The 26985-nt window shown below is 37.6% G+C and overlaps 2 protein-coding genes across 2 annotated transcripts in view; both read left to right on the top strand.

The window, feature by feature from the left end:
- LOC140247898 (orofacial cleft 1 candidate gene 1 protein homolog) overlaps nt 1-24314 on the top strand; it is a 38965-nt gene extending 14651 nt beyond the window's left edge. Inside the window, exons 4-9 of the mRNA XM_072328102.1 lie at nt 1510-1596; nt 4649-4732; nt 9500-9669; nt 21189-21256; nt 24020-24137; nt 24237-24314. Of these exons, the coding sequence (XP_072184203.1) occupies nt 1510-1596; nt 4649-4732; nt 9500-9669; nt 21189-21256; nt 24020-24137; nt 24237-24314 (605 nt within the window). The remainder of the gene's footprint in view (nt 1-1509; nt 1597-4648; nt 4733-9499; nt 9670-21188; nt 21257-24019; nt 24138-24236) is intronic.
- A 339-nt stretch (nt 24315-24653) lies between these two features.
- The window catches only part of LOC140247897 (uncharacterized), a 118058-nt gene continuing 115726 nt past the window's right edge, over nt 24654-26985 (top strand). The window contains exons 1-2 of the mRNA XM_072328100.1: nt 24654-24686; nt 26263-26502. Coding sequence (XP_072184201.1) covers nt 24654-24686; nt 26263-26502 — 273 coding nt within the window. The remainder of the gene's footprint in view (nt 24687-26262; nt 26503-26985) is intronic.

Here is a 26985-nt window from a genome sequence, read left to right as displayed (position 1 = left end):
TAGAATCTGTTGTGATATAAAGACCGTGCAGAAACCCTGTGCTAGCTGAGTATTGCTTGTATGATTGCAACGCATACTGCCAGCTATTTACATTTATGACTACGAAGTAACCGAATAAAGATGTATCATCATTTTCTTCTTTAGCACATGGGTGGATTGTTTTACCGACATGTGGAGGGGTGTTCATATAACAACATCATGGTGCTTTGTGATAGAGAAAAACAATTACAGTGAATAAGGTAGAATGGCTCTGTTATTGCAGTACATAAGACTTTGATTACATACTGCCAAGATTCATACCAGTCTAGTAGTTGTTGACAGATAAAGTAACAAAAATGAAACTCATTTATTTTTTCTTTATTGCGACCTCAAGGTAAAGCAAATTTTCAGTTCTTGTACTTACTACACTGAAGGAACAGAGACTGACAGTCAGAATGTGCCGGTCTAGAAATATAAATTAAACCTAGTTTCATATCAAAGTTTCATTTAGTCTCTGAGAAGGAGTTGCTGCTTGGATTATTTTTGATCCTAAAACAAATATACTGCAGACTACTATAGTGCATCTCGGATGAGTTAACCCCTCACACATTTAGCTCTTATGTACTAGCCCTGCTCAAAGAATTTTACAATTTATTATGGACTTACTTATTCTACTTTTTTTTCTCTTTTTAGAGAATTTTTAATTTACAGTTCTTGAAAGCAAAATGAATGTAAGGGTGATTTTCTTGAAGACATATTTTGAGAGAAAGCTCATCCCTTTCCCTCTTGTGTAAAAAAAAAAAGAATTATTCTGGCTGATAGTACTGAGAGTTCCTCCAGGCAGCTGGATGATGTGTTGGTCCTCGATAAGTCTAACAAATGACTTTTTTTGGTGTGTGAACTTGATTAGTTTCTAAAGAGCAGATACAACTAGCTGTTGAAATGGAAAGTGCTAAAATGAGTGTTTTTATCCCATCAGAACCTTGGATTAGCTACCTAGCCCAACTAAACATTATTGCTGTTTGGATTAATGAGGCAGTTTTCTAGTATCTCCTCTGTAATTAAACACTTCTCTGGTTGACTACAGTATTAAAGATGCACCAGACGTTGAAACCTCAGTGGTGAAATTTAAAACTGTTGAAATTGGAGGGGTCAGCTGTGAAACACAAATTCATCTGCAGTATGGGTAATTCACTTGCAAAATGTGTTTCAAGAATAATTTGGCTTATGTTGGAGATGTCGAATTTTCTATTTTTTTCTTATCATTCCATCATCTAAATTTGAGAATTTTTCCTCATTAGTTCTCAAGTAAAAGTAACATAAAGTGCACTTGTTTCCCGAATTACCTTTTCTGACCTTTCACAAGATGATAATTGCAGTACTAGTAGGCTTAGAAGACTTGTTAAAAAAAATTAAGCTTATAAAGTAGCAAAAAATGCCCCTTTGCTTGCTGGTGTCGATTTCAAAATTAACATTTTGGTTCATGTGCTTCTAATAATCGCTGACCCTTACTTCGTGTGCTTTCCACAGGAAATGAGTACAGCAGAAATTACTTTGACCTGCTGATGGATGAGGAAATAAACCCAAGGCAGTGTGGGATGGAGGTCAGTGAAGAAGGTGAGGCAGAATTAAGTATGTAATTTTGGTGTCAGAATATTCTTTTCCATTCATGAAAATGAGGTGACAAAGATCACGTATGCAGTTCCATTTAAATATTGAGGTTTACAATTTAATTTATAAGTCTTACCTGCTCTGAACATGATAGGCAGTATGCATAGTCTTTGATCAAGGACAGTGAGTTAATGGACAGGTAAAAGTGAGGCAGTGCTGTATTTACTCTTCCACCACAGCAATAATAACAAACACTCCAAGAAAACTGTCTGTGTACTGTGTTCTCTTTAATTAACATAGTCTACAGGTGAGTACCAAGCTGCAGGTTTTGCAACCCAAGGCCTTTGTTCGGCAACAATTTTGTTAATAAGTTGAACGTCTGTTTGCTTAACAGAAGAGAAATCCCAGTGTCCAGATTTCCCAGCATAACAGGAGGCCTCTTTGGGTTTTCTTTTTACTAGTTTAGCCAAGATGTTCAGCTTTGTTGTATGTGGGTGTTAGCAAGAAGTGTGGGAGGGTGTGATTGCAGTGCTGGGAGAAAAGAATTTATGCATAGGTATGAGAGAGATTAATCAGGAGGTATTATTTATTTATTTATTTTCCTGAGAACAGAAGAAATTCTCCTTCACTTTTAGAAAAAAAAGGGGTGGGAATGGGCCTGCCTGAATTTGCATGGGCTTAGGTAAGAACATGAACATTGTAATGAAGTGCTTGGCTGTGATCTGTATGCTTTGGCCCAACTCCTGTAGTTAAGCACAAACCACCTGATAGCATGCGAGACTGATTTCTATGTTTCTGCCTCTCCAACCTTTTGTTTTTTCAAACCTTGCACTTACTTCTACTGTAGACCATCTCAAGGCGCACATGTGGAAATAAATTGTGTAAGTATGAAAATTCATCTACTGCAGCGTCTCAAAGTAGGTCACTTTGGAAATTCACGGGAAATTTCTATTTGCGTAGATAACAAGATTTAAATTTTCAGGAAACCACGTGTGACTGAGAAAAGAAAAAAACACACTCCAGCGCACATCAGTAACTTGGATTTCTATGTACTGGTGAAAACAAGATGATGATTTTAGTTTTATCAAGGGCAAATTGTACCTAAACCTGTAATTTTCCTATCCCTTGTGTAGAACAGCAATGATCTTCAGGAGTCACCTTTTGGCTCAGAGTTTTTAAGTGAAAGGTTTTCTTTGTCGATGCTGCATTGGTTCATCTTATGAATAGGATTCATGAATCGTGGACTTCTTTGTATCCAGAGAATGAAAAGTGGATTAAATTTCTGTATCCCTACAGGCCTATGCGATAGAGTGCTGACACCAGGAATACAAGGAATTACAGCTTTTGTCAGGAAAAAAATACTCTTTTGCCCACATTAGAACAGTTTTATGCATGTAATCACAAACACTCCTCTTTTATTTTTATTTTACTTTTTTTTTTTTTTTTTTTTTTTTTAATCTGGAAGGAACCTGTAATGAAGTCCAGACAATAGTGTGTCCTGCCAAACTTGAGAGACAGGAATGGCTGACCCTTGATGCTCTTAATTTTTCTTCCCTGGCAAAAGACTCACTCAAAGTCTAGGGTAAGGCCTGCTTATTACAGGCCTGCTAGTGACAGTACTGGCCTCAAGCTGGTTGTGTTGACATTTGTAGAGCAATTTAAGTGCTGTATTGAATAAACATCAATAGGTGGCAGGTTGGATGTGGGAGCATTTATTTGAGATTAGTGATGCATAACTGCATGTCACAGATGCAAACATTATAGAAATAAATAATTTTTTGCTCCTCTTCACCTCTAGTAAACTCTAGTAAACCTCTAGTAAAAAATAGTATTTCTATTTAAAGAAATAAATAATTTTTTGCTCCTATTCACCTCCACCAACTGTGGAAAAGAGAATTCCATTCTTTTCTCTTACTTTTTCTAACTTAGTCCTGTTTTTCACAGAGCCTTTTGGTTGCATGTTGAAGATAAAATACTGAAATTTTAGGTGAATTTTGAATTGCTTTCTTTTATATAATCTACTGTGGAATCAGACAGAAAACAATAACAGCTCTTTAGTAACATAACAGAACTTCACTAGAATATAGCTAAAGCCCCCAAATACCTAATTATTTGAGTGAGACTGTAATATATATATTTATTTTCCTGGAATACTGTAATTTATAAAATGCTAATTTTCTATGTTATCCTCCTAAAATCTGTAGTATAATCAACTCAGAGCCAGTGAGATGTAGTATGTGAATGTCATAATGTCAGTTTCACAGTTATTTGTAATTTGTATGTCTATGAAACTGTCCATCCCTTAATTTGGCAACGGACATCTCAACAACACATTATCACACATACTCATAAACAGGCTACTTGCCTAGTTTCCTTTTTTCCTTGCAGAATAAATGTTAAATAAGTAGAACTGTATTTGTGTGTGGTAGACAGAGTAAAAACAAATCAGAACTGAAGTCTGGTCCAGGATGGTCATTCTTTACAGGATATACGTATAATTGCCTTCTTTTTCCATCCAGGAAACAACACGTGTGTCCAGGAACCTTGCTCTGTTTAAAAATCTGGAGATGTTATTGGGAATTTGAATGATAAACCTGCCCCAAGATCAAAATTCATATTATATTGTAATGTCTACTCATGCTAGATAATGTGTTAGTATTATGGACTGCAAGGTAAAAATTTTAATAAGGTTCCAAAATCATATTATAGAAGAAATGAGGTACTTTGATTTTTATTATGAGTAAAATAGAATTCGCTTGGCAATTTGAATATATAGAAATAGTTCAGCACGTCTATTAGCAGAATTAGAAAACCAGGTTCAGTACAGACCAAGATATAATATTGATCACTTTTTTTTCATTTTAAAATGCCTTTCATAACTCAGAAGAAAACGACAGCTCTGCACTACAAAAAATAATCTATATGTCAAAGCATTTATTTTGTATTTGCTTATCTTTATACTTTAAAATAACATTCTCTGAACTGCTGCTGAAAGAAACAAAGAAGCGTTCCGTGTCTCACTGTTGTTTTGTTGTTGTTTGTTTATTTGTTTTGAAAGATCCTGTGAAATTTGAGGAGCAAATCTTGTATGATAAACTGATGAAGCTTCTAGATGAGGCAAGCAAGATAATGGACTCCCAAGGTAAATATGTGTGTGTGTGTGTATATATATATATATAAATATATATAATATCATTTGAATAAAGGAAAACAAATTTCTCTTGAGACTGAATGAGAAGGGGAGAGTGGTAAGCCATCGCTTTGAACTCAGAAGGAAAGAAGGGACAGTGATTTCACTGTGAGGCTGTAAGAGCTCCAAATGCTTTTGTTTTGAGTCCCATTTATGTGGTTTTAAGCATATCTTAGGTGGTGTGCTTTCTTCTTGCTACTTCTCAATTGCTAGATTCCACAGGAATGAAGACTGGAAAAGTCCTTGCCTATGTGCTTAAAGCTAGAAATCCAGTTCTTAAATAAGTAGGCTATTCTTTGTACTGTATGGTACTTCCTGTAATATTTTTGTTATATCCAAAGCCTACTTCGTGAGAGGGATAGAGCAGGCTGTTGCCTACAGCACTGGAGGTTCAAGAACTTGTTTCCTGGCTAGTTGGTAAGTCAGTTTATTCTAGAAGAGGCAAACTTTTCATTTGCCTACGGTTGCAAAATCCCTTGATTTGGCATTAATCAGTAATAGATTTGAAACCCATTTTGTCTTATTTTAAGTGTAAGGAAAATAAAGTACAACCAGCACATTCATGCATGTAGCTTAAGCTTAAATCTTTAACACATTATTAGCAAGTCCTGGACTGATGCATGTTAATTTAGAGCTCCACATTGCTGAGAGAGCTTATAGCGGTGCTTCAGGATGTGTGTTGCTTTTGTCTTACAACAACAACGTTGTTGTATTTGAAAATACTTGGCTGTGGTGAAGTCAATGTTAATTCTGTGGGAAAGATGGACATGTGAAGTCTACCTGTGATACACTGTCTCCTTCTACCAATAATTACGGCATTTCATGGTCTTCCATAGCCTTATCCTCCAAATATCCTGGTGTGATTTAGGAAAATATCTTGATGTCATTTACAGGCCACCCCAAGTAAGGTCCAATACCCTTTCAATTGGCTTTCTGAAAGTTTGCCGCTGCAATTCCCCCTGAATTCATGAGAGAAGGTCAGAGAAGCTGCTCTGGACAGCAGTTCAGCTCACCTAACACGTGTCTCTCAATTGGTCAGACGAATTGCACCCTAGAAGCAACTCTTCCCTTGCATTTGCCTCTGGAAGGATTCTGGAACCACCTTCCCTTGGCCAAAGCCATTTGAATGTATGTGATATGCAATGAGGACTGATGATCTCCCTCTAGGGCTGCTGTGAGGGTGGGTATTGTGCACATGGAGCCCTGACCTCACTGCCAGTGCAGCATTTAATTCTGGCTTAATTCAAGGACAGGCAGATACACTAACAGTGATGTATCATGTTCCATGGGCATCACTGAACCCTGTGCCTATGCAAGAACAGAGTGAATGTGGGAGCTGCAGCAGCCTGCTGCCATCTTGTCTCAGCCCTCCTGTCTCATAAAAAAGGACCATATGGACATCAGAAATAGTGCTGTGGGTGAATGTTGCACTCTGTCCTGCCTGAATTTATTACTGAGGTTCTTTCTGGCTTTGGTGAATATAACTCCGAGAAGAGCAGAATTTTCTAGAGGAAATGAGGCTTATTCAGTCTTCACCTCTGTGTATTTGTATGAAGCTGTATTTATTTCTGCCTCTCTGATTCTCACTTTAAATTTTGGAACCTGTGTTCCTCTTCTGAAACCCTTTTTTTAGGGTCCAAGTTCCCTACCAGTTTTATGAAAGTGGGCAGCTGAGCAAAGCAGACAAGTCTCCACTGAGAGAAAAGCTAATATGAGAATTTGACCCTAATTAGACATCTAAAAAATTGTAGAAAACTAGGTTTCATTTGATTCCACTCTTATAGAAAGATGTCTTTTTTTCCATTTGACCACTGAACTGAAAAATCACGTAGTCATACAGTCCTAATTAATAGATGATTCCCAAAGGAAAAGAAAGAACATGGCTCTCAGAACTTATATCATTGCATATTTAAAACATTTTGTCGCTGAATAATCTGTTGGTCACTCTTGTGGTACATATTAAACCATATTATAGTCAACCTAAAATGCTGGTTGTCTGCTTTTTAGAGAAGATGTAGACTGTGCATTTTTAACCTAGGAATAAAATCTGTCAAACAGTATAAAATGGTGATTCATGCATGTCTAAATGATGTCAGGTGCCATAGAATAGAAAACATTTTTATTACATTTTTCTTTGAAAACAACAGAAAAAATCAAAGCAAAATGTTTTGCAGGAACTTAACTGTTTGATAAATGAGCATTTGGTATGTTTTCTTTTTATTAAATAGCTTTCCGGAACCAAGCAACCAAAATGCATTTTCCTTGTGGGGTTTATAGGTATTTTATTCAAACTTGTGTTCAAGTGTAGTAAGTTGGTGAACCTGTCCTTCAAAGTCCCAACTCAGAATGCAAGCCACTGCTATCCGATGGACAAATGCAGGAGTAAATGAAGTTAAAAGCAGCCAAGCTAATACTGGATAGACTGCTTGTCAATGGTTTATGAGCTGAATTACATCATAGCATCTACAAATAAAGCCTTAGAGAAATAGAAGAACTGATTTACATTCTACTGAAGGTATGACTTGTGCTATTAAATACAGTCAAGGCAATGAGAAGTTTGACACAGCTGCTAACATCTCAAAGAAACCAGTTTTTAATTAGTTTATCAACCTATCACTGAATTTCATTTCAAATTTTCAGTCATTTCCTCCTGTGCATATAAATCAGTAATATTATTAACAGTGGCTGATCTGGTCAACAAGGAGGTGAGACTTTCTTTAGGTCAGGCTCTGCAAAGAGGAAGCAGCTGGAGCCTCTAACAGCATGATGCTGGGTCAGTTCAAATCTGGAGCAATGTGTTGGTGCCCAAGTTTCAGAGGTTCCTTTGTAAAGCAGCGTGGAAGGAGCTACCAACTGAACAACCACATTGTCTCCTTGTTTCCAGCTCAGTTTTTCCAGGGGTGCTTAAATCATATGTGTCTTTCCATCAAATAATTTTCAAATCTGAGCCATAATTTATGTTTGTATTTTTAGCAGTTATCTCTCTTGGCAAGGCTTTAGAAAATGTTCTCTCTCTTCTTTAGTTCTTTTCCCACCAAACAGACAGTAATGAGCTCAGTGTCTTCCACCAAAACTAAATTCACTTGATACAATTCCTCACAACAGCGATTAACGCTAAAAGAGGCTATGTTGATGAGTGGCTGCATGGTTGCCTTTGGAGACTGAAAGGTTTTCTTCCTTTTTTTGATATATAAAGACTTTCTATCTATACCCAGCAAATCTGAAAGGGGAATGCATTGTCCTCCCAGGGTGTAAACTTGCACTGCTCCTGTGAAAGCAGTAAGGCAACTGATTTATACCAGCTGAGCATATGGCCCGTTGTGTCAACACAGTATGGAACAGGCAATACTGCATCCACTGCTGTTGGCAGTGTTTTTGTTCCCAGTGCTTCCTGTTTTTTTGTTTTTGTTTTTGTTTTTGTTTTTTTTTTCCTGTTCTAGCCAAACCCTTAATATAACAGTAAATTTAAATGTAAACATCATTTTGTTTTTGCATTTAATAATTGTAGGTCAAATCACTTTTCATTAGGCTTGTAAGATGCTACATGAAGAGATTCTGTGTACCCTAAGGTAATGGTTTGGGTTGTTTGTATCTACTGTACACTTCCCCCAACATGATTTTGAATTTGTATCCTGTTGTAATAAAATAAAAAGAAACAACACCTACTTCCTGTGTGTTGGTGGCACTGAGGTGATTTAAGTGCTCAGAAGGCTCAACAATTAAAGTCATTAAACAATGAGTAGTGCACAAAACTGAAAATGTTAATAGCCTTAGTTTTATCTTTCCTTTTCTGGTCTTTGTTAAAGAATGAGGGACATCAAAGCAGAGGGAGAAATAAGTCTTTTAACTGCTTTCATGTCTTAGAATAGGGGAAAAGGAAGGCAAATAACTAGATATGTCATTTTGTTGTAGAGAAAGGCAAGAAGAACTATAAAAACATGCTCTTATACACAGAAATATGAAGTCAGATGTGGACAACCTGATATCTGTCATATCTTTGTGATCCTGATATGGAGAAATGAGCAAAAATAATTGTCTTTATTATCTATAAGCCCAACTAATGTTTGTACTGCAGCACATATCAATGAGAAGATGTGTTTTTAAGTAACATGTTGAATTGGAGTGGAAAAAGGAAAGTTTATCAGTAAGGTCAGCTTTCTGAATGAGATGTTTTTTTTTAATGTACGTATAGCACTTACCCTTTTGTTCTGCATACATCATGGCAGTGAAATTAATGGAATGATGTGGGTGACAGCAGAACCGAACCCAATTAATTAAGTGGGAGCTGTGTGAACACACCTGGGGGAGGAATCTGATCCTTCAGGGTGAGTGGGAGGAAGATGAAATGCTTGGTGTGGCTCTGCCTAAGCCTCTCTTCCAATTGCAGATATCCCTAATCTTCCCCAGGAATGAAAACTGAAGTCACTCCAAATCAAAACTTGTTTACGGGGGAGTGAAGTGACCATGGGCTTCCAGAATATGCATTTTGAGCTTCTTAAGGAACAAGCAGTTCCTGTAATGCTGACTTTGCTCTTAAGGATAGTTTTCCTGGTAATGGTATTTGGAATCTGCCACCTATTTTATATTTACTTATTTATTTTAATTTAGTGGTATGAATAATTGTCTTTGAATTCTGGTAGACATTGCAACCAGGAAGTACTAACGAATGTATGAAATCTAATTTGCTAAGAGAGATTCCACCACTTTTGTTTCAAGCAGCCTCCGTCACCAGTGAAGATTTTTCAGACTCCGTGATGCCTGTCAGCTTCAGTAAGACACGTGACCTTCACAGGGAGCTTGAAGATGAAGCGATTCCTTCATATATTGAACAGTTCGAGAGAGATGTTCAGGATGACATAATTATGTTTGGCAGCTTTTCACTGGAACAGGTCAGACTTAAGAACTATGAGATAATTTTATCACTGTCTTCATAACGTGATGCTGGCTTGTTGACCTTGTACACCCCAATTCTATTTCACTGCCCAATGATACATATATAGGAGGAGAAAAAGATAACCCATTTTATTGGCTTGCTTCATGTCACTGGAACTTTGCTTAGCTAATAGCAGAGTCTTTCTCTTTGTCTCTATTTCAATGTGAATAAAAACAGATTGCTTTCATTGCTCCTTTCCTAAATAGTGGGGTGTTCCTTACTGCTCTGCAGTAAGTATTGCAATTGAGTTTCAGTCAAGAGCCTAAGCTTAGGACATCTCTCTCTGACAAATTTAACAGAGGCTTATTCATCTATCAACAAGGAAGTTCGGATTGGAATCCAGGAAGGATTTATGTAGCAATATTTATTGTAGAGAGGCTACAATTATTCCCAGTTTATAAATCTGTTGTGTTTTTTCAGAGTGCCAAGGCTTCCTGTGGTTTTCTTTTTGTTATTTCATAGTCTGAAGAGGCACGGTTGGGTTCATGTTGACAAAGACACAAGTTTTCAGGGCTGAAACGATACTTGTGGGCACCTAACTACCATTTGTCCCTATGAAAAATCTCATAGCAAGACTAGGGGACAGGAAGAGAGATTAATTGATGAATCTATCATTTTTAATTAGCAACATGAGAACAGCACGCTGGCTCTGATGGGCTTAAAATAGGTTATCCAGTGACTAATGGTGATCTGAGCTTTCTTTTATTTTCAGAGAAAGTTTTTAGAATTTTTTCACTGCAGGACCAAGCCTCATCATTGCCTTGCTGACAGTTGTTGGGACACAGTTCCCTTTCTTTCCTTCTGAACATAGTCACTGGGGGAAATATTTAGACAGACTTAATTCATTTTTACCTTTTTTTGCTTGAAAAAATAAAAAAAAAGAAAAAAGAAAGAAAATCCTTATTTAAAGTAATTGAGCTAGTCTACTATCAGGATAGTTTCTGTAATTGCAGATGGGTACTCAGTGCTTTATACTGTAGAGAAAAGATTGTGAATGACTGTTTTCCGTCACTTACACCCACAAATCTCTGACTTCAGCTGTCCAAGTCCTGTTCAGGAATTCAGTCATAATGGTGTGGCACAAGTTGTTACATCCTCATTGCACAATACTGAGTATTACAGGAGGATCACTATAAAAGCTATATTGGCTTCTACCTCATTGGTTTATGTACCCATCCTTATCTTGAAAGCAAACCAAAAACACAGGATGACATTGGAAACAGAGGCTACGAAAATGCACATCTTATGTTATACTGGTATTCCAATGCATGTAGCATAAATGTGAATGCTCTCTGGTCTTTAATGTGCCTTCTGTCCATGATGTCTGGATTGACCTTTGTGGTACTGCAGTTCTGAGTACTTTCTGTAGCAGTTGCAAGATTGGTGTTGGAGTGCTGTCCTATTCTTTAGAATCGGCCACTGATGTCTTTGGGACAGTTCCAATTTTTGCTGCTTGATTATACATTTATTGGTTTGAAAAAGTCTTTAATTCACTCTGTGGTATTTACTTTGTATTGAGGAAAAAAATCCTTCCCTTCCATCTGCAGGTTTAGTGAGTAACAGATGTACTTTAGCCAGCATAATTTATGATTAGTTAATTTAATCTGCCACAATGACATAAAGTGAGCCTGAAACAAGCTTCTATCAATTTTGCAGTTAGAGGTAACATAATATTTTCAAATGTCTACCAAACTGAGTAATTAACCCTCAGGCTGAGTGAAGGAGTCTAATAGACATCTCTCACATTCCTTTGCTTTGACAAAATGAAAACAAGACGTGGGAGCCCAAGGGTTAAAAATAACAAATGATAGTTTACAGTGCATGAGAATGGATTTATAACTGAGGTTCAAAAACACACCTGAGTTGACTCTGCTTCTTTTTAGGCTGCCAAAAATGTCCTCCAATGAAGCATTTGTTTTGCACTAGAGCTTTGCTGGCAGCACTGGCACGAGGACATCCAGACACTAACTCTACCTCGTAGTTCAGTACACTCCTCCTCTGCTTTTAGCTTCATGGTAAATGGGTGGCTTTTATTGAGATCATCATGATTAAAAGTTTTTGAAACAGCTGATGCATTTTTCTGTAGGGGGATGAAAAAGGGCTTTGCAAGATTTTAGCTCTGAAACTCTAAGTCTTTGTTTCATATTCTGTTTTGTGAATGTAAAAGCTGATAGCTGAGGTCGACAAGAAAAACACAAGGGGAGATCCAATAGTTTGTTGTAAAGAAACATTAAGTAGATATCAATATTTGATTAACAAACACATTGAAGTATATTAGATCCTGAATGCAGTTCTGTTTCCTGCGGCCTACATCATAGCCTTACAGATTTCAAGAGCCTCAGTGACATTTGCTTTTAATAAAGAAAAATGAACAGTATTAAAATAAAATCATAATCTTGGGGCCATGTTCTAGGTGCAACCAAAGCAGGCTATGCATTACCATCTGTAATGAGATAATGGAGGGATACATACTTATGGGTGGAACGTGACTATACAGAACAGAGAAATGTACAGAGGAGAGACCTGATATAATTCTGGCTTCAGAATTAAAGAAAAGATGCTTTCAAAACATGTGAGACTGCTGAGGATGTAGCAAACACTAGAGATTGGGGTGAGATTGTATTTGATGACAACGCAATCTTGCCAATGCTCAATTCAAATACCATGGGAAAGTACCAGTTATAGGATTTTAAGCTCTTTCTGAGTTGAGACAATAAAAGTGACTACTTGAGCTTACGTGAGTTTTCTTACAAGCTAATGAGTTGGGAAATTATAAGGACCAATACTTCCTTAGCTGTCAAGAACATCTATTCCTGATTGGCCATCATCTTCCTGTGTCTTGCTCAGTGTCCTTGCCTAAGTACGCTTTGTTCTCAACCTCTGTCTTTCTCTGTAGAATTCAGATGCTGCATTTAATACTCTGTGCTGGCATAACGCCTTGCAGGACCTGATCATTACAGCCATATAGTCAGTTTTGATACATATCTTCAATTGAAAATAATGAAGAACCTCTGAAAGCAAAGTGCAAGTTTTACTTTTTGGTACCAGGAGTTGAATGGTAGGAAATGAGATATTTGTTGCAGGTTGGATAATAGTATGATGTTGCCTTTCACTGAGAGATTTACCTTTTGGTTAAACAACAGTTAATGCCTCTGGGCCTTAGACCTAATATTCTTACAGGGCTAATGTCATCATCCTTGCCCTTTCATGTAGATCAATTTATATAATGATGGGATAATTAGTTTTCCATTGGTTAATGGTATATAATGTGGGTAAATTTGGTACTGTGGAAGGCAGTGATGTATCTTCCCTCTAACAAATTCAGTGGAATAAGGCCTCAGTCATATAAAGCACAAACACACATCTACTTGCAGGTTCTATACCCCTGGATAACACTGTTATTTGTATGCCAGTGGTATCTACAGACTTCCCACTCATTAAAGCTGTAGCCTGTTAAGTGTTGTACCATCCTGTGCAATCATCTGTGTGTATATGATTCTTCTGTGAATATATGCACCTAAAAGCAATGTGGAATCAAAATCTGACTTTTCTGCACTGAAACCTGTCTTCTCCTTTTTGACATTTGCCAAGATTTTATACTGTTGTGATGTTCAAATTAGTCATTTCTTTAGTTTTATTGGGAATTGTAGGTTAAAAATACTAATGTTTCATTTACATCACACCTTAAAGGTGGGCTACTTTGCTTTAGCTATGCTACTTACGCGCTACTCTCATCCGAGTTTCAAAGGTTCTCCCTGGTCTGTTAAAATCATAGGATCATAGAATGGCCTGGGTTGAAAATGGCCTCAAATATCATCCAGGTTCAACCCCCTTGCCACGGCCAGAGTCGACAACCACTAGCCTGCCCAGAGCTACATCCAGCCTTTCCTTGAATGCCTCCAGGGATGGGGCATCCATAACCTCTCTGAACAACCTATTCCAGTGCTTCACCACCTGCTGATATAGTAATGATTTCCATTTAATTTATGTGAAATTGGAGGAAATGTGTGTATCTTCATTTTACTGAAGAAGGGCACAGGTAGTCTGAAATCTACACCCATCAGAAGTGCGTAGCACTTTGTCTTGGAGCATATCATTAGGATATGCTCATCATACTCATAGTAGTCTTGCTAGGTAGACTGCTTAAGGTCTGCAAGACAAGCACATTACTGATATCTAAGCTTGAGGAGAAAAGCTCAAGGTGACCTTCTCAGAACCTGGGATATCAGGTTGATTGAATTGGACTTTATATTTTCTTACTGCCTTGTAAGAGTCTAAGACCATCAGCTGTGGGTCAGCATTCACAGGGCAGACTTGAAGCCAAACCATATATATAGCCATGGGACTTCTCCGCAATGGCAATCTGACATTACTAAATATCTTATTTTTTTCAGTCAGGCTCACTCCTGCTTCCTTAGTAGGAAGCCTGGGAGCATTCCAAAGTTCTAAGGCTCCTCTCTATTGCTTCTGAACACTCAGATTTACAGATATCTTCTTCTGGAGTCAGAGAGGATGGAAGGGGAAGGATGGAAATTAATCTCAGCAGAAGCAGAACTCCACAAAAGATGTTTTACATGTTTGTCAAGGACCTGTCGTTGTGCTGTCAGGAAACCCACAACACTGATATAGCAGCTCTTTCGATAGTTTTGTTCAGGAGTTATATGAATTTTAGGTCAAGTAAATAATTAGATAGCAGTAATGAAAATAATTCTGAAAATATTTTATATTTCACTGAAAAGGATTTCATTTCTTTTTTACTGTGTTCTTTTGGTTAATTTATTTATTTATTAAGATCAGAAGGGAAATTTAATAACAAAAACAATTCTTGATATTCTATCGAGTTGGAATGATGAACTGTGCAGCTACTGTAATTGATGATACTGCATTTGCTGCTGCTTAAGGTAATCTGACTGGTCAGCTCTCTGGCTCATTATCCTAATATAGTCTCAAGTAAGGAAGTCCATTTCTATGGTTCAGTAATCAGAGGCTACTGGAAAGATTCATCAAAGAGTATTGGTGACTGCTAAGTCCAATTGAAGTTTAAGTGACTGTACAAATACTGACACCTGTTAAAAGAAGCGAAGGAATGAAATATTGAAATAACACTATTGATTCACAGAGGCACAAACCCAAAAAAATAAATTTAGTAAAAATAAATAAATAAATTTAAATAAATAAGTAAATAAATCTGTACTCCCAGCTGTAGCTAAGAGGTAGCTAAGACTAGCTTTTATGACAGGAGACTCCTTTGAAGAGCTGATAGACTTCGCAAGTCTTGCTGAACTACAAATGAATTAATTGGTACTGTACATTTTTTTCTTTTGTGGTTTTACATTGGAGTTGAATTTGCTGAGAGGAATCTATTCATACATCAGAGTTGAATTTGCTGAGATAAATCTGTACTTTCGAGCTTTGCTTCATGGAATAGAATAATTCAGTAGTGGGACAACCTATGTTGTAGACCCTTAGAATGGACAAATGTTTTGGAACTAATGGTTAGAATGAGAACATATACTAAAATGTATACATTCAATGATGTTTCTTCATAGCATGACACTATGATATCATTGTGCATGCTAGCATTTGGGGAACATGTCAGACCAGCAGAGCTTAAATTGCAGCTGAAAATGTGAACTGACTGCACATTTTACTTAAAGTAGAAAAGAAATAGAACAATATGGGGGCTTACAGGATGAGACCTGTTCTCTGTAGAGAAAAATTTCTAGACATTTCAACTTGTAATTTTCACTGTTGTATTTAAGGCACTTATACGGTAAAGCGTGCCTAAATTATCTCCATTGCTGTACTTTTCATATTCTAATGGTTGGTGAATGTTTCTTAATTACAAAGTGTTCAACTGTGTCGGCAGGCTTGAAATAGAAGATGACGTAAAAGCCAATATAAAGGGAAATTATTGAATAAAACTAAAGATTATGCTTTTAGATTGCAATTACGCAGACAAATTTGTGAGGCAGTGCTGTGTTGTCAGATGGAAAAAGGAACAGGACTGAGAAAGATGTGGACTGTAACCTAAGACCTAAACATCAGTTTTTATGGGGTTGTAACAAGCAAATTTGTTACTATGACTCAGTTTTGCCTATCTGCAAAACAGACCTAAAAATAGATACTGGCTTTAGGGAAAAATGAGAGAATTAAAAGAGTAAAATTTCATGAGGGACTTTGAAAAGTCTATAGAAATAATAAAAACATTCTGTGCTGAAATTAACAAACATTTTTAAATTAAGGAAGTATGGGAAGGGAGGGGGGGGCAGGGCAGAAACCACAAAAAAGCCTCAGTATTTCCAATCAGTATTTCCTTTCAGCTTCTCCTTCAGTCGTTCATGTCATAGTTTGCTGCTGGTATCCAGAAAGTAGTGAAGTAAAACCTGGTTTTGTTACTTAGCTTATATTCAATTTCCTTCCTTCCTTCCTTCCTTCCTTCCTTCCTTCCTTCCTTCCTTCCTTCCTTCCTTCCTTCCTTCCTTCCTTCCTTCCTTCCTTCCTTCCTTCCTTCCTTCCTTCCTTCCTTCCTTCCTTCCTTCCTTCCTTCCTTCCTTCCTTCCTTCCTTCCTTCCTTCCTTCCTTCCTTCCTTCCTTCCTTCCTTCCTTCCTTCCTTCCTTCCTTCCTTCCTTCCTTCCTTCCTTCCTTCCTTCCTTCCTTCCTTCTCCTTTCTTCACCTTTCTTCTCCTTTCTTAACACGTACTACCCATTTTAGATCAAACAGTTGACATAGTTCACTTGATTTCCACTGGCATTGCTTGTGCTAAATGAATTGGTACTGTAGAGAATATATTGCCTAACAGTGGTTAACATCTTCCACTATATCCTGATATTTAAGCTAAGATTACTCAGAACTTCTTAGTAGCTGCTTATTTCTAGGCTCATCTGAAGACATCTGAACTAGCAGAGCTTTCACAGGGGTTGCACATTTATGCTTAAAGTCTCTTCATCAATTGCAAGAGCCACTGCAGCACTGTACATTTTCAGTGCTCTGCTATGGTTGTCAGACACTCTGATAAATGGCCTTGCATACACTTGTGACACACTGTAGATTTTGATGAGGACATCAAAGCTTTATGACCTTGATGCTATATCTTCTCAACTGTGAAATGAGAAGCATTTGAAGGAATATCTAGTGGTCCCGTGGAAACTACAGGTGGCCTCCCTGTGTATGGCATGACAGAAATGAGAAGGGCAAGTCCTCCCTTGTGAGGCCAGAGAGGGAAAATCTTTATTTTGCAGGAGCTGTGTAGCTCTGCAGCAGAGAACCCTCCAAGGTTTTCTTGGAGCGTCGTAGGGGAAGTGATTCAGGTTCTTTAATTTCTTTTGTATTGTTCATCTTGGATCAAAAACGTGCATGAAAACATCTGAATTTTATGGAAATTCAGGAATTTGTTTAGCATATTTACTTTACAACCAGTGTTTAACTTTCTGTAGTTGTTCACAATTAGTGCCTTGAATGTAATACTTAACATTTTATAAAGTTTCTAGCTCTACAACAGTATGCTTTCTGTGTTGATTGGCAGCTCAGTCTTCACTGCTGAAAGGTTATTAGAGATAATGCAAAGCTTTACAAATTTATTGAAACAATCAGCCTATAATGTCACTAAATTTATCCATATTACTCAGCATAAAAAGGCTGGAGCATGACTAAACTAAATCTCACTTTGTGTTCTTCAGGATCAATTCTGAAAGATAGTGAGTTCTTTTTTTTTTTTTTTTTCTCGATGTTACAAATGTCTCAATTGCCTATGTTTTAAATGTTATGCTCATGAACAGTAAATTAGTTTAATTTTCTCTTTGGAGGGAAAGTCATTGCAAGGGGTGTGCTTTTTCTTTCTTCCCTTTTAAAAACCTGACTGGGTGTTCATGGCATGTTTTTGGCAGAGAGCACCATGAATAATGCTACCATGTACACAGGATTTTGACATAACTTTAAAGGTGGCTTGTAGCCATCTCCCAAACAAGGTCAATCACATTCCAGTATGTGCAGATCTCCGGGCAGGCACTGTCCAGCTGCTAGACTCTGCTTTCAAAGAAGTGCAATCATGCTGTCTATCTCTCAATGCCTATTTTCCTTGTGATCATTTTGCTTGTAACATGAAGAAGACACATCTCTCAAAATCTCACATTGTGCAAAAGTATCTTGAATGTTCTTTCTTGATCTCAAATGGTTCTGTGCTATGCAGTGCACTAGATCTTGAAAGTTCGTGTAAGTGAACTTCCTCACAGCAGCTGGAATGTGGAGAAGGAGAGCTGGGTGGCACTGGTGGGATTTGTGGCATGGTGTTTGGTTCTAGTCCTGATAACTGTTTGCTAAGTGAGCTCAAGCAACTCACTCACACCTTGTTTCTTCCACATGTGAAAATGAGGAAGACAGGATTTCACTGCAAAATGTTTTGGGATGAGCAGATGGAAATCCATAAGAACTTTTGTTTGGGTGTTTATAGCTGGAATGTCAGCTATATGGGCTTGTTTCTGCCTGTGCTGTGATGTGCTGATAATAAGGGATTTCTCAAGGAGAGGGATGAAGGTGAAATGCTGGGATTCCCTGTATGTGGGATACCCGTGGGCAGTGGGAGCTGCTGGAGATCCTACTTAGTAGTGTCCTCACACTTCCTCTGCTGTGCCTGTCTAGTGGGGAGGAAGGTGAGCCCTCACAGCTCTCTCCTCACAAGGAATGCTATCTCATCAGGGCAAGGTTCCACTGGCTGCTTCAAATCATGACAAGGTGAATCGCTTCACAGAAGTTTGCAATAGCAGTACTAGGAATGCACTGAAAGGGAAGGGTAAATATTTTATGGCAAGTCTTTGTTAAATGATAGAATACCAATCATGTTTTGCTTAGAAGTTTGTTGAATTTTGTGGAGTTTCTCTTAAATGAAAAGGGTGTCTTTGGAAGGGATTGTTTGGATTTTCTTCCAAATTGAAAATTGTTACAGGAATCAAAACTTGCCATTTGTGAAATAGTTTCACAATAAAAATTGTCAGTCAGCACTGATTAATAGTATCGAGTCAGGTTCTTGTTTTTGCCTACTGTAGAAACAATACTTAGCATTGTTTGTCTCGATGCTGAGCTCAAACTGAAAGACTTTGTTCTGTTGCTGGTCTTGATCATGCTCTCTGAAATCAGCATATGAGACATTTACATAATTAAACCTCCAGATATCCAATGAGGAATCTGGGAAAGATCTATGAATAAGAGGACTCTGCAGCTAAAGTGCTGCCTGGTATCAGGATAGGAAATAGGATAAAGCAGTGCTGTGATTGAGCCCTTCTGTCCTCAAGCAATGCCCCGCTTTCTCCATTACACCTCTTGTAAGCTCTGAAGGATATTCTGCGGTTCCCAGCTTTTAGTCACTTTCTGAAGGGGCCCTAAATGTCTGCGTCGACATGAAGTGAAACCACATTTCATGCCTTCTTGTTGGGAACGCCCATTGCCAACAATGGGTCATTTTTACAGTCTAGACAATGCGGGTGTCATGATGAGAAACGGGCTTAGTTATGTGCGCGATGGTATATGCCATTGAGAAAAGGCTCTTGAGTTTATTCCTGTAAATCTCTGATTCAAGGGGTATTGCGGCAATGATTAAACCACATTTAAAAAAAAAAAATTACACGGGCTGCTCTGCTTTTGAAAACTTACACATTTTTTCCTCTATTAAATTGCTTCCTGGTGATGGAAATGTCTAGATGTATTTTTTTTTTTTTTTCTTCTACTGCATCTACTTTCCTTTAGCTTGCACACCCCTGAGGTAATTAGTGTAGGTTAAAATTTACATAACTGACTTTGGGGTTTTGCAAATAGGAAAGATGGAAATTTATTCAAGGTGGTGAATAATTCATTTTAAAGCAAGTTTCCTGTTTTTTTTTTTTTTTTTTTTTTTTTTTTTTTTTTTTTTTTAATCATGTAGAAGATGTATTACAGACTCTTAGAGGTTTTCTGAAAAGGACCCTAAGCACTGAATTTTTGATATATTTTATTTCTTAGTGTAGGTAAAGAAATATTAACCATGACTCATTGCACTTTTCCTGTTCAATAAGATTTGAATAAACTTAACAAATTTATTAGGTAGATGATAGAGCTTTTTAAAAATTATCATGACACACTGTGACAAATATTTTACTAGGATCCAGAAGAAATAGCTTTAACTCATATTCCCACTGTCACTTCAGAGGCAGAGAGATGGAAAACAGTGTAGTTCATACAGAGAACCCCGATTCATATTTTCTTTTGAATATTCATTATTTAATTAAGATTAGAAAGATAAACAAGGGGATTGGATAGCTATGGGGATCTGGTAATATAATCATTTTTAAAAAAAAGTCTATTCCTGCTCAGCATAAACTGAGAGTGGCATCATCTGGAAGATGTTGTCCTTTCAGAGCTACTTGATATTTTAGGTGAAAAAAGTTTTCTGTGTCTCCTTACTTCTATATCTAAATAATTACCTCATAAAACTGTCTGTCCCTGGCATTCTTAAGAGCCTTACCTAGGAGATAAATTATGAACTAAGCCTTTCTCTCACCTTCTTCACTAACTTTTGCTTTAACTTGCTTCAGTCCAAAACTTTAAACACACCTGCCACCAAACTCTGATTGGAAGCGTTTACCATTAATCATTCTTGAGGGCATTGAGCACTGTTGCTCAGTGCACTTTCAAATGCCTCAGCTGTGGTAGCCTAGACTGCCTTCACCAGAAAGCTCCAAACTCTACCAGATCAGAGACAGGACTGGAGCCAGCTCCCAGCCCTTCCCAAATGGCGTAGGTGGTGATTCACTGAGCTGCAGAAAAACTCAACGCCAGTGTTTGTGGGGGTGGGAGAAAACACAGGGCCTAGTCCCTGTTCTAGAGGTTTGTGATGAACTTGAGCCAGAAGTCATCCAAGAGCTTCATGCTGGACAGCTGTAATCGACCTGCTGGGGGAGATGATTGCTTATCTAAGTTAGTCTCCAATGTGTTGCAATATCCAAAAATATCAGTTCCTCTTACCCAATACCCTAAAAACAGCAGCGATGATACAGGGCCTCAAGTTTCAATGCAGGGCAAGCTGTGGACTCTCCAGTATTTTGTGAGTAATTGTTTTGTATGTTACATCTTGTTATGCATGCACAAGCAAACTTACATGTGCATATATGTATCTGTGACAGTTAGATACTGCAGAAAAAGAAGTATTGGGGGACACTACACTGTGCATATGCACACTGTACAGATGAAGCTTTTCAGGGAAGATTTGAATGCGATTTCCCTTAGAATTAATGTAGTACATGTATGCAAAAGTATACAAAAAAAGAAAAAGAAAACATAATGGAATAAAGTAGTGATAGCTCAAATTCTTAACTGCTTTTGAAAAGCTTCAACCAGAAGACTTGAGGCAAAACTCTGGAAAATTGTTTATTTATGGCTTTTACTTCCATGATTTTTCTGTATATTTGGAAACAGAATTATTATTATTGTTATTATTTGCTTGTAGGACTCAAAGGAAGCCTCCTACCACAACAAAAAAAAATTGCAAGCCAGGATTCATAGGCTCTTTCAAAGGTAGGTCAGATAAGGGCTACTTTGTACTTCCATCTAATGTGCTTTCCTTCCAAAGGTCTTTCAGTGCTTTACAGATATTAATGAATGGAACCTCTCCCATACAAAAGACCTCAGGCCTAAAAAAATTAAGCCTGATCTTCTGAAAGAAGCCTCTGTTTTGGTTACCTCCATTTTCAGATACCCTGCTTGGTCTGCAATTTTTAAGTGCTATACACAGTGCACTTCAAAAGGTGACCAAATGGCTTCTCTCAGTGCCCTTCATCCCTGCCTCTGAGTTAGCCCCAGAGAGTGAAGGAAATATGAATTGGAGCAATGTTTTCCCGATCAAGCTAAGCATGACCTTCAGATAAATACATGCGTCAAATTACCTGTAAAGAAATGAATGGAGGAAATAAATAACCCTCATGGATATAGCTAAGGAAGCTCTGTTTACTGTGACAGCTGATGAGCATGCTGGAGAGCACAAAAGAGGCCTAACTTGACTGACTAAATTATGCTCTTGAATCTAATACCCAGTGAAAAGGGAGAAAGGAAGAAAACGGTACAACCCAAAAAGAGATCAAACGCGGTTATTTAAATGTTTGATGTTCAGTAATGGAAACTGTTTACCTTCATAATTGTGTATTAGCAGCTAATAAAGGCAATAGATACAGTAGTTTAAAAGTAATAAAATCAACAACAAAGTGTATTTAATTTTAAATTGAATTGCAAGCAAATGGGCATCCTAATGAACCTCTGTGTCAATGCAGCTCTAACCAAATTAAATGAAATAATTTCCATCGTGAGAAGCTAAATAAGTACCAAGTTACAAACAGATGATTCTTCCTGAGGAGAAAAGTTAACTTCTCAGATGTTTCAGCTGTAGGAATTAGCTAATCACATTCAAGGATCATCTTCTGTTCCTTCCATTTAGGGAAACTTAACCCAAGTCCACTTGAATGCATCTCAAGGAGAAAACATTTAAAGATGATTGACCATGTTCAGTCCCAAGCATCGTGGTTTCTTGTCCTTACTTTTGATCAGTCCTGGCTTAGTCAAATTTCCCAGCTATGTTATCGGCACAAACATCTATGCAGACCTTCCAGCTAATTCAGCTGTTGCCTGTGCATTTATGTGATTCAGTTCTTCTGGTACAGAAATGTGGAAAACAATTTAGCTCTGTGCCAGTGGTAATTTTATTGATGAAAATGGATATCTATGTTTCTTAAATAATATTTTTTTAAAAGGAGTAGGGAAAGTCTGAGTAGAAAATGGGTGGTAGCAATGTATCAAGAACTTGGAGAAAGAAGTATCATCTTCTGAAGAGTGGAATTCAAACTGTTCTAAGTAGCACATGTACACAAAGCTGGGATGTTTAGCATGATTACCAAATCACTGAAGATAGTTGTCTTAATAAAAAACCATGCTAATCTTACTTCTGACATTATCATCTAGCCTGCAAAAGTGGGAACAAGAATGTAGATGCTGAAATTGAATTTTCCAAATCCAGACAGAAAACACTGAATGGGAATAGTCCAGAAGTGCAGCCAGGCAAAATTTTGTTGTGATTTTTTTTTCTTTAAGAACATCAGCTTTCACCTTTTTCTTTTGATAATGACTAAAAAGTTTGCTGCTGTATGGGTTGGAAGCCCAAAAGGGCTTGTCCCCTAGTTTTCTATGTTGTCTTTATGTCCAAGCTAATCCTGAATTCCAGTTGTACCTAGTACAGTGATTTCTCCCTAGCTTTGCAAGACTCCTCTTGGCATGTTGCAGGCAGTTCCTGTTGCTGGCCCTGGGACACAAATTGCCTTCTTATCCTCCAGCTTCTGAGAGCTTAGGGACATTCCTGTTTAGATACAAGTGCAGAGTAGGGACAGAGGAATTGCTCCTGGTTCTGGGTCTGTTGAGAGATTGAATGGAATTGCCAAAGCACGAAGTTTTGTAGGGCCTATTGTAAACGACTCAGTTGTGTTTGGTCCTGCTGCTAGAAAATAGGGCTTTTCTCATAGGTTCCAATACCTTTCTTGCATCCTATGCATTAAGTAATGTAGTGTTGGGGTGTCTGGTGAAGGTCTGTACTTATGCTATTTCCTGGAGTTCTGTACTGATATAGGGACCATTCCTAAACAAGAATTCTTTGTAGAGGTATAATTATCCCTAAAGTTACTTTAACAAAAGTTAACATATGAGTGCCAAGGAAGGTTTAATGGTTCACATACAGCTGAAAATCTGTGCATGCATATGTATATATAATACACATACATATATGTATACATACATATATTAGTTATATAAATAATGCTAATTTAAATTAGATTTATTAAAAATATAAGGCACATCTAAAAGTACAAGACTTTCAGAACAAAAGTAATAGATAAAACTTATAAAGGCAACCTCTCTCCCAGGGGACTGATGATGCTCAAAAATGTGTTCCAAAGATGTCCATCAGTCCTGAAAAACGTCAACAGAGGCAATGGGTTCCCACTTTAACATAGTTAATTTAGAATCTGAGCCCAAAAGTTCCTTTATGTCAGCCTGTGGCACAGACTGACAAGTAATGTGCATATTACCAAAGCCATGACTGCTTTTTTCCTATGCTACTTCTTGAAGCCTAGCCGTTTCTCCATGTAGCACACTGTTGTTTCCCCTGGGTGCCCTGCAGGGCTTATGATATTCAAGGAAAACATAAAACTGCAATATAGTTCCAGTGTCAAGCAGTTCTCCTGCCTGCACTGTATATAATTCCTTTTCAGCTCTTCCTTTTTCCCTTTGTAACTGTTGTAGAGAAGGAAGCCAGCCATTGGCAGCAGAGGTGAATGGATGTGGAGAAGTTCCAAGCAGCTCTGGTAACCTTGCAGGCATGAGTACTGGATTAAAAGGAGCAGCTGAACTTTGTGCAAAGGTGAGGTCCTCCATGAGTACTCTTTTACTGCTGCGAACTGCTAAATGACTAGATTGATTGTATTGCATTAGTCTCTCTCTATATTTTTTCCTTTCATAGTTTAAGAGGATAGAATTTAGCAGGTTTGAAAATATGCTTTCCAGCAGTAGTAACTGTAAGCTTAAAGAGAATGTCTAAAGCTATTAATGATGAATCATTTGGGCATGGCAAGAGTTCTTCAAAACAGTTTGTCAGCGCTGGCCAAGCAAAGTCTTTCAGCAGGAGATGAGACAGCTATGCCACCATGCAAATGAGACAGGCTTGAAATATGATGAATCTTCTATCTCCTTTTCCTACTCGACTGACACTCGCTTTGAGGAAGGTTGTAAATGCAAGAGAGATTGTGGTATAATTCCTCAGACTGGCGTTTCTGCCCCCCAGTCACTATTCGATTATCTTCCAAATTGCTGTGTTTCAGAGAGATAAAGATTTTTTATGGCTTGCTGACTTGAAACAACCAGAAGAGCCAGAAAAGAGATGGCTAACCGGCCATGCATAGTAATTCCATTGGTAAATGACAAAATCTTTGTTTGTATGACATTTCCAAAATTACTACAGAAGATGAATCTAAAATACAAAATGTCACATTTGGCATGCAAGACTATCACAATATATTTCAGTATAAAATTCATAGAGGCGTTTAATTTAGAATGTGTTTAATAACGAAGTCTGCCTGCATCAGTAATCCTGCCTTGAGGTTTAAAAAGATTGTCTTATTTATTCACATAATGTTAATTTTTTTTATATATGATTTAGAAACCAAAAATATTAAGGTTAAATCTTCATTGTTAATTAAGATTTTCTAATTAAGCTGAAAATAATTGTCACTCAGATTAGTTGTTAAGTATGGTTTGTGTTGAAAAACAAAAGAAGTTTAACAAATTCAGCTGTTTATTTAACTGCTTCATTTAATTCCAGAAGCTTTCTATCTATATGGAAATATGGTATCTCTCCCAAAATAAATCCAAGGCAGGATTAAGGAAGAGATTATTAGCTACTGTAGGTTTAAATTGCAAGACTACTAAACCCAGTAGTCAAGGTAGCCATTGGATTCTAAAATGTGGCATGGGTTCTTGTATCACATTACATTAAAAGGAGATGATTCTTGGACTAATATTTTCTCAAAATAATGAGAGAAATGGATAGCTCACTGGGGAAAAATCACTGCTCTTTTGAAGCACTAGATAGTTAGTTGTTGTAGAAGCCATTTAATCTGTTGAAGTTAACAAAAGAGCCAAAATGAAACTCCCTAATTACATGCTCATACCTGTAGGCTGTATTTGGGCAGCACTTGATGTGTCTCCTGTCGTAGTGGGATGGACCCTACACCTTCACACAGGTGAACCTTGCAGGCATCATACTGCTGTGCCTGCTTTCCTCTGCCAGCCTCCATGCTACAAGCTGAGTGTACAAGAAAAGCACTGAAAAGTCATTTCAGATACACAAGACGTTTACTCTATGCTAAATATTCTGTAACTTAGACAACATCTTGTCAGCAGCAAGCAGCTGTTGGATTCTTTATATGGTCTTGGAAAAAATGTACCTGTAGGGAGTGGTTATTACACTCTACATGCATTGCACTTTGATTACCATTCATAAGAGAATCTGATTATATGATAATCAGAAGGCAAAAGGATACTCTGCTTATTACACAGCACTAATAGCCTTGGCAATGCTAATAATTAGTGCAAGAACATGGCCTGCCTTGTCTCTCCATGCTTGCAGCCCGCAAGATCATGTTTTGTGCTTGTCTTACAAAGCGTAATGTGTCTTTGAAGATGTTGCTTTCCAGTGAATTCTGCCTTACAGTTGCAGACTACTTGTTTCTGGTGCCATACTTCAACAGCTCCACCTTCCCCTTAAGGACACTGAACGTTTTATTAGCAGCATTTCTATTATTTTTTTTTAATCTGTCATCTCTGTGACTTTTGCCCTCACTAATTGCAAATCCTGTTAGCAATAGGTAATTTCAGGCTGAAGAAGCAGCATACTTACGGTAGTTGTTTTCTTGAAGAAATTTGTTCTGGCTAATTGTATGGTTAACATCAACCCAACCCATGTCAGTAACTCACAGCTTTCTCCTTAGGTTGACTGCTCCAAGACACCGCAGCCGATAGAAGTTCACATCAAGTGCCTGAGGGGAGTCAAAGATAAGGTCCCCAAAGGCCATTATACGCTGAAACTTTCTGTTCTCAGCTGCCTTGGTGGTGGCTTGCTGCAGTGGCCCAAACAGAAGGAGGAGCCTTGGGCCAGAACCACTTTACCTGTTACTCATGATGGAAACTTCTACAATGCTGAAATGTACTTCGGACAAAGTATCCAGGCGGTAAGCAACACTTCTTAAATATGCTGTCTTTGCTTTGAAAGTTAAAACACATCCTCTCATTCTCCTTCAGGCTTATATATTTAATGCATTCCATCATGTTCATAATTTATTTAATAATTTAAGGTGCAATTTAGGAAGGTGCAATTTTTTTTCCCCTAGGTTAACCCTCATCACTCACTCTAAAAGTGCCAAATATACAGTACATCATGTAGTATTGTCAGCTAATTTTAAATTTTACTTTTATTCTCTCTTATCTATGCAGCTTGTCAGCTATGTAATTTGATTTCAGTAAAGTAGCTTTAGAATAATAAATGAACGAGTGGGTGTATATAAACACATGAATGCCCAAATCCTTCTGTGAGTTTTTAGCTCCATTGACCCCTATTTGCCAAAAAAGCAGCATTTGGATTATTTTGGAAGGAGCCCAAATACTTGAGGCTCTATTCTGTCTTTTGCGACTGAGGCACACATATTTTCCTGCCT

Source organism: Excalfactoria chinensis, chromosome 2 (genome assembly GCF_039878825.1).
Source record: "Excalfactoria chinensis isolate bCotChi1 chromosome 2, bCotChi1.hap2, whole genome shotgun sequence".
Taxonomy (NCBI): domain Eukaryota; kingdom Metazoa; phylum Chordata; class Aves; order Galliformes; family Phasianidae; genus Excalfactoria; species Excalfactoria chinensis.
The sequence above is the reverse complement of the archived record's forward strand: the minus strand, read 5'-3'. Positions and strand labels throughout refer to the sequence as shown.